The sequence below is a fragment of the Buteo buteo genome, chromosome 7 (genome assembly GCF_964188355.1).
Source record: "Buteo buteo chromosome 7, bButBut1.hap1.1, whole genome shotgun sequence".
Taxonomy (NCBI): Eukaryota; Metazoa; Chordata; class Aves; order Accipitriformes; family Accipitridae; genus Buteo; species Buteo buteo.
This window is the reverse complement of record NC_134177.1, coordinates 41,526,070-41,534,067: the sequence shown is the minus strand read 5'-3', so window position 1 is coordinate 41,534,067 and position 7,998 is coordinate 41,526,070. Positions and strand designations below refer to the sequence as shown.

General features: G+C 65.4%; 1 protein-coding gene across 1 annotated transcript in view; it reads left to right on the top strand.

Annotated features, from left to right (window-relative positions):
• Positions 1–7,998, top strand: part of RTN4RL1 (reticulon 4 receptor like 1) — a 30,471-nt gene that overhangs the window by 1,129 nt on the left and 21,344 nt on the right. The window contains exons 2-3 of the mRNA XM_075031133.1: positions 527–660; positions 5,515–5,654. Of these exons, the coding sequence (XP_074887234.1) occupies positions 527–660; positions 5,515–5,654 (274 nt within the window). The remainder of the gene's footprint in view (positions 1–526; positions 661–5,514; positions 5,655–7,998) is intronic.

Sequence of the window (7,998 nt, the reverse complement as noted above, 5' to 3'; positions counted from 1 at the left end):
GGGGGGGGGGGGGTGGGCAGCGCTGAGCCATCCCCCCCGGTGGGGCGGAGAGGACCGGGGCGGGGTGGGGGGGTGGGGGGGGGACGGGGAGCAGCGGCACTTTCACGAACTGTCCACGGGAGGCGGGAGAGGCGGTGGCGGTGGAGGAACGGCGGGGGGGGTGGGGGGGGGCCCGGCCGGGCTCGCCCAGCCCTGCCCAGCCCTGCCCGCCCCGTCGCTGCCCCGCCCCGCCCTGCCCAGCCCTGCCCGCCGCTGCAGGCAGCGCGGCACCGGCAACCGGGCGCCCCTTTATAGGCTCGGCCCGAGGGGGTGGGGGGCGGCGGCGGCTGCCCCAGCCCCGAGGGGGCGGCTCCCCCCCCTAAAAACCGGCGAGCGGGACCGCGCGGCGGTGCAGAAAGCGCGGTCGGTGCTTCCCCCCCCCCCCCCCCCCCCGGTATTCCGGGGGTCGGTGCCGCTGAGCGGCTCGGCCCGCCATGCCCCCCCGGGGGCCGTTCGTCCGGGCTCCGGTTCCGCGTTCCCGGTACAGCAGCAGAAGCAGCAGCAGCAGCAGCCACCGCTGCCGCTACCGTTCGCCGCCGCCGCGCCCGCGGCTCTGAGCAACGCCGCCGCCGCCGCCGCCGGGAGACCGCGCCCGCCCCGGTTTCAAGATGCTCCGCCAAGGTGAGCGCCGTACCGGGAGGGCACCGGGTACCGCGGGCACCGGAGCCGCTCCCGAAGTTTGTCACCCCGCCGAAGTTGGGGCCGCGCCGCCGGGCGTCCCCGTCCCCCCCCCTCCCGCCGCGTTACCGGCGCCGCTGCCGCCACCGAGGCTCGGGCAAACCCCCCCCCCCCCCCCCTCCACCGGGGTCCCCGGGGAGAGGCACCGGTGGCGGACGGCGGGAGCGCAGCGCGGCGGGGAGGGGAGGGTGGGACCGGGAGGAACGGGGGGGGAGGCACGGCAGGCGGCGGGTCCCGCAGGACCGGGGACGCGGCGGATCCCGCGGGCACCGGGGGACGGCGGGTCCCGGAGGCGGCGGGGCTGCGGCGGGCGCAGGGGTTGGAGAGTCGGTGTTCGTCCCCCCGGGGCGAGGGAAGGGGAAACGGGGCTCACCGGGGGGGACGCGGTGGCGGGGGTTCGGCGGGGAAGTTGGGGCGAGCCGTCCCGTTCTGCCCCCCCCCCCCCCGAGGAGATTCGCTCCGCTGTGACATCACGCTATTTCCATGGCAACCGTCTGGGACATCATAGGGGAGCTTTTTGACATCACAGCGAGAGGAGAAGCTGGCCCTCCCGGGGGGTCCAGGCTGGGGCAGGGGGGGGGCAGGACCCCCAGTCCTGCTGCGCCTCATCCAGTCCCGGGGAGATGCTGGGGACAGCGGTGCTGGGTGGCGGGGACCCCCGCTGAACCCCCCCTGCTCCCGTCCCGCACCCCGAGGAGGGGGCGACCGTGCAGCCCCGGGCCCAGCCCTCGCCACCACCACCACATGCCCTTCTCCGGCGAGGCTCCGGCAGCGGGAGAAGGTGCCAACGCCACGCCTGCAGCCCCCCGACGCGCGGACCCCCGGACGGGGCAGAGCCCCCGCTGCCACCCCGGGAATTCTTTTTCCCACTGGGGGAAATGTCACCTTGCAACTGCGGGGCCTCGCGCTCGGATGTTCCTCTCTCCGGCTCCCGCCTCGGCTTTGTTCGGTGTATTAACCCAACCGGGCTGGCGGTCTAAAGAATAAACCCCGAGTCCTCAGAGCAGCCCCGGTTCCCAGCCCCGGTTCCCAATCCCGGTGCTGCCGGCTGAAGGAAAAGCATCACTGAGACTGGGAAACCGGGAGCCCGAGGTGGAAGGCAGGCGGCAGGGCTGCCGGCAGGGTTGCATCCCACCAGGGGTAGCCTGTTAAGGTCAAGATGTACAGCTTTCATTTCTGGAGCTAGAAAAACAAAATGCAAATTGAAGAGCCTGTGGGCTAATGCAAAACCTATTCTTAAAGTTTTTGTCTTGTTAAGCAAGGAAATAGAGTGCCAAATAGGCTTTGTTAAGTGGCAGTCTAATTAATAATTTAAAATCTTGTAGCTGTCTTTCATTAGAATTTATCTGTACATCAACCACAAAATCAGTCAAACACACTCATTTATAAGTTAATGCCATTCCTGAATAATTCAACAGGCAGTTAGAGGAGGCCTCCATCCCGCCGACAGGCTCTCCCCTCCCCGTCTCGCCGTGGCCAGGTATCTCTGGGTGGGTGGGGGGTCCCGGTCCCCAGCATTTGCCCCGAGTGGGGTGCAGAGAGGACACCCCACGTGGGGGGGTGAGGGGAGATGGGGAGAGCCGCTGCCGGGGCGTGGGGCAGGGGCCAAACCCCTCCGTGGGGCTCGAGGGCGGCTGGTTTTACCGAGGGACGTGGCAGCACAAAGCTGCGCTGGTGGGAGGCAGCGCAGGCTGATGGTGGCACTGCCACCGCCTTTGGGCTTAGGGCTGGGGGACACCGCAGGGTTTGGGGGACACGCAGGTGACGTCCCTGGGGGAAGCAGCTCCGTGTGCCCGCTCATGGGGGGGGGGAACGGCTTCGCGCACGGTGCCACGCGCGTCAAAGGTGTTTGCTGCTGGAGCTTTGCGGCAGGACGGGCGATGGCGTGGCCGGGGCAGCACTGCGATGCCTGCGGACATTTTGGGTCTCCTGAGCCCCATGAGCTCCAGCAGCGGAGGCACTGGGCAGCCCCAGCGGGATTTGGAGCAGATTTTGGGCACTGGGACATTATCGTTGGCGTGGCGGCAGTGGGTGACAGCGCAGGGTGCAGCTCCAGCCTGGGCGATGGTGTCGGTGGGGCCGGTGCTGCACCGTGCACCCTGCCGGAGGTGGCCGCAGGCAGGAGCGCAACGCTGGCGACGCAGGAGAAAGAGATTTCCAGGTCAAGGATGACACCAAGGTCATGGGCAGCCACATCCCTGTCCCTGCCATCGCTCAGCCCATCGACGGGGCGTCCAGCCCCCGTCCCTCCCTGCAGGGGAGCAGCCGGCGGGCAGGGTGTGGGCGCAGGCTGGGCTGCGGTTCCTGCGCCGGGGAGCCGAGAGCCCAGAAACCTTTCTGCTTATAAAAGTTTAATTTCCTAAAGAGCTGAGAGGAAGCCACAAGCTCTCTGTGCCCAGCGAAGCAAGGGGGGTGGTTGGGGGGGGGGGTCAGGATGCGGCCCAGGCTGTCCCTGCAGCAGTGCTGGGGGGGAACGAGGGGGGCTCGGGCAGGCGAGACCTGCTCGGACCTGGAGCCGGAACAGGGACGCGAAGGAGCCGTCGTCGTTCAGTGACCCGCGCTGATGGAGCCCGGCAGGGTCAGAGCTGCGGCCACGCTTGGCTAAATGTTATTCCCACCTTTCGCCTAAAGTGCCGCACCCGGCGCCCTGCGGTCCCACCCGGGTGCCCAAGGCTGCGGGTGACACTCCAGGTGGCCTCAAAGCGCTGCTCTAAAAAATACCAGTGAACCTGCCGGGGAAACGTAAAAATATGCATTTTCCGGCATGATTTCACACCCATCTTTCCCTAAGGCACCTGGTGGTGCTGGAGCTGGCGGTGCAGGCCAGAGCTGAGCAGCGGGTCCCTGTGGTTTGCAGGATGAGGCCACGAGTGAGATGATGTTGCCTCGGGGCTGGACAGGGACTCGGGCTGCTGGAAACGGCCGGAGCGCTGATGGGTTTTGGCTCTTGCTGCCAAAACCCTGTTTGGAGGCAAAAACCAGGCAGGGAAGCGTGAGAGCCTGGAGGGACATGGTGGTGGCCAGGTGATAGCCAGAGCCACCCCCCATTGGGGTGTCCCCAGCTCCCGGTGGTCCCCCCGGCCAGCCCCGGAGCAGCGTGGAGGCAACTCCCCCTCCTTGCAGAGGAGTGACCCAGGACACGGATGCTTCAGTCCCACGTCACTGGGGGCAGCCACCCACACCGCTCTGCCCCACATCGGGGCACCCGTGGGTGCCGCCGCTCGCCATCCCCACCCCAGGGAGCTGCTCCAGCCGCCTCCGAACAGCCAAAAACTCGGGCTTTGTTTGCAAAGTGCAATCCCAGGGCTTAGCCACGTTCGGTATAAACTCTGGTTATTAACGGCAGATTATGTCTTTAAAAGTGCTTTGGTGGAGCAGCAGGCAGCAGCAGGCAGGCGAGGCACCAGCACCTGAGCAATGGTGGCTGTCGTTTGGGTTCCCAGTGGTTTGGGATGGGCGAGGTGCCGTCCTGACCCGGCACCTGCCGAAAGAGTCTGGCGACTGATTTAAGAGCGGAGGGAGGCAACAAGTGGGAGGCCGGGAGGCTGCGGGGCAGAGCCGTGGGGCCGGGAGGGAGTGGGACGCCGGTGGGAGTCAGCGAGGAGGAGCCGGGGGGTCCGTGTGCCGACGTGGGCAGGGGGTGCAGGGCACGGCCCTGAGGCACTGCTGGGATGCAGGAGCACCCTTGTCCTCTCCGGCAAGGGTGCTCCTTCCCCGCTATTTTGGGTGACGCTGCCCAAGCGTAAGGGGGGATGAGCCGGCTTGGCCCCAGGTCCCTCCGCCATCCCGCTCCGGATGTCGACACCACGTCCCATCTCCCAAATTGAGGAAGCACCGATCCCCCGTACCATCCTTGCGGAACGGCATCACCATGGAAACCCACAGCCCTGCGCCTGCCGCCCGGCAATCGGGAGGGGGGACACTTTTAGGAATATTATTTTTACTGATGACAAATGATAGAGGCTCGGCGCTGTTGGAGGAAACGCCTGCGCCCAAGCGCCGGGCATCGCCTGCCCTCCCCAGCAGTCGGTCTTTCTCCTGCCCGTTTTGCCGAGGGCAGGGCACGTGCCGATCGGGCAGCCGTGGCTCTGCCCGCGTGTTAAGTGCGGGCAGCGGCGAGCGGCAGATGCAGGATGGGGGAGATGCAGGGGGCAATCTTCTTTGCGCAGATTAGGATTGGGGGGTTATTAAGCAGAAAATGCTCCATTTGGTGTAGAAAGCTCCTTTTCCTCTTTAACAGCACATGTGCCCACCGGCTGCTTGCTTCCCGGCGGTGCTGGCACAGCAACTCAGAGCCGGTACGGCAGCTCGGAGTCAGCCTGGCTTTGGTGAGCAGCTTCTTGCGATGCTTTTGCCCGGGCTGGTAGTGCCATGACTGCCCCGGTGACTCCCAGCGCCGAAAGCCGGTTGCGCTGGGAGCCGTGTCTCTCCCCACCTCGTGGCCGGCAGGATGAGACAAGAGTGGGTTTTGGCCCCGGAGGGGTGATGGCAGAGTAGGCTGGGGGTCCGCGGTGGTCCATCCCATCCCGATGGTGCCTGGCCATGGGGAGAGCGTGGAGCCGGAGCCGGAGGGCATCGGAGATGCTCCACGTGCACCCCAAGTCCCAGCATCGCTGTCGCGCAGGGAGGCTGCGGCCGTTGTTTACCGGGGAGCAGCAGCAGGAGGGAATTTGGCTGCTGCGCTGGCAGGGCTCCTTACGGAGGCAGCCCTGCAAGCGGAGGGGAGGTGCCAGCGGCTCCGCCAGCCCTGTGAGCTTGGGAACCGCTTTTTTTTTTTTTGCTTTTTTTTTTTCCCAGCTGTGTTTGCACCAGCGTTTGCACCGGTTTACTCGGGGAAACCCCGGGCCTGCAGCCCACGCTGCCATCCGAGGGGTGCAAAGTGCATGAAGAATATCCCGGTGCTTTTTGGCCCTGTGACGAGCCCGCGGTAGCCCAGGGTGAGCTCTCGCCCGCAAGACCTTTGCCTGGCCCAGGCGTCAATGGGCATCTGGGCGTGGGGATGCACTCGCGTGGGGCAGAGTCCCTCTGATCCCCCAGGGTGTGAAGGCAGAGGGGGGAAAGGCTGATGGCTGCATCTGCCCCTGCCAGCTCCTGCTCCCCCCGGAGCCCCCCTGCCTTCTCGCTGCCTGCAAATTGAGCAGCCCATGGGGTGCTGGATGCGGCCACCCCCCGGGCAGCACACCGGAGCCGGGAGAGGGACCGGGATGATGCTCCCTCGGCAGGAGTGTACCGGGGTGTTTGTGCTAACAAGCCCGGCGTATTATAATTTCAATGGAATTTAAAAAACAAAATAGTCCTCAGACAAACGGCTCCGCAGTGCCTCTGCCAGGGCCTAAGATCTGCTGCTATCTATTTTTTAATAATTGAGGGTAATAAATATGTATTTCTTTCTCCTTTCTCTCCGTACTCCGCAGCTTGTCAGCTCCCTGCGTCTCTTCTCTGATCAGACCCCATCTTTGCCGTGCGGAAAGAGAAAGAAAAAGGAAAAAAAAAAGGGAAAAAAAAAAAAAGAGAGGGAAAAAAAAAAAAAAAAGATCCTTTAAGCAAAAAGGATTAAAGCCTTGAAAGTAGGTCTGCCCGAGCCGCTCGGTTCTCCCTGCTCCCTGCCAGCCGCAGCCAGGGCAAGGGAGGGCTGTGCCGGGGCAAGAGGAGCATTCCCAGGTGGCTGAATCCGGCCCCGAGGGGTGTTTGTGGGTGCAGAGCCTGGCCGGGCAGCGGCAAATCTCCCGGGAGCCAGGCTGCGGCTGGGCAGAGCCATCGGGCAACTTGGCAAACCGTTGTTCAGAGCCAGTTCTGCTTCGGCGGCAAATAATTCCCCAGCGCTTTATTCCCTCTGGTTTTCGGATGGAGACGTTGGCCTGAAAATGAGGCGGGGGGGGGGGGGGGTGATGACAGGGCTGAGCGTGGGCCATGCTGTGGGACCCCCCCTGGCCATGGGATGCTGGGGCGGAGGAGGCGCTGGTGTGAAGGAGGCGGCTATTTATAGCTTCCCTCAGCTTTTGTTCCTTTTCCAGTAGAGCTCCTCTCAAAATAGAAACAGCACCGGCTGCGCGGCCGCTCTCGGGGCCCAGCCTGGCTACGGGGGGCACCTCCCGGCCCGGGCTGGGGGGACACCCCCTGCCACAAGATGCCGTCGCGTTGGGTATCCCCCCGTCCTGCATCCCTTGAGATGGGGCTGGCGTGGGATGGGGAGGGGGAGCCACCCTGCTGCAGCCCCCCCCCCCCCCCCCGTGTTGGTGATGCCCATGCCGACCCTGGAAGGGGGATGAATGGCTCTGGGTGGGGGGGAGCAGCTTTTTGGGGGGGACGGCACCGGGTGCCCCTGGGGAGAGCGGGTGCAGCCCTTGGGAGCACCCTGGCAGGGTCCGTCCCCGTTTTGCAGCTCAGCTGTTGCCTCTGCTCTTCCCTCCCAGCATCCGACCAACCCCCCCCCGCCCCCCCATCTCTGATCAATATAGCAGGGAAAAACAAAACAAAACAAAGTAAATATTTAATACGATCCAGGGAGCCACGGTGAGCGCTCCCCCCGTCTGTCTCCTCCGCCAGCCGCTCGCAGCAGCTCCCTGGTCCTAATGAGCCTGAGTGCAGCAGGGATCGATGGCGAAGGCAACCTCCGCAGAGGGGTCAGGTCCGCCACGTCCCCCTCTCCGTGCTGCGCCGGAGCTGAGGCTTGGTCCCCCGTAGCCCCCCAAGGGCTGCCTGCCCTCCTCTTCCTCCTCCTGCCCTGCTTTTCCTCTCCTGTGTCCCCTTTGTCCTCTCCAGCTCCCGGGAGGGACGTGGGCTCTGCTGCTCCGGCACAGCCGTCCCTTGTCCTGCTGCCACGTGGGACGCAAGCTGTGTCGGGCATCGGCCGTGGGCTGGGGGCTTCCGCAGGGGTGCGGGATGGGGTGCGTGTAGGGCTGGATCCAAGGCGGAAAGCCGGTGTCTGTCCCCGCACTTGGGGAGCAGCTTCCTCATGGATGGGGATGCGGAGCCGGGGGGGACCCCAGACACCCCCAGAGCTGGTACTGGCTTCCTAACCAGTACCAAGACGCTGTCCCCGCTCGTGGTGTGACCAAACCTGCTGCCTCCTCCTCCTCCTCGGCAGCCTCTTGCCCCCTTGCCTCCGTCCCCACTGGGGACCTGCATCCCCTTGTGTCCCCCAGAGACTCCAAGCGCTGACGCTGTTTGGAAGGTGCCAGTGCCAGGCGGCTGGCAGGCTGGCCCCGGCAATGCCAATATGGGACCTGCCTCATCGCGCTCCGGCTCCGTGTGTTTTCCGAGTTTGGGTGGTCCCTGTTG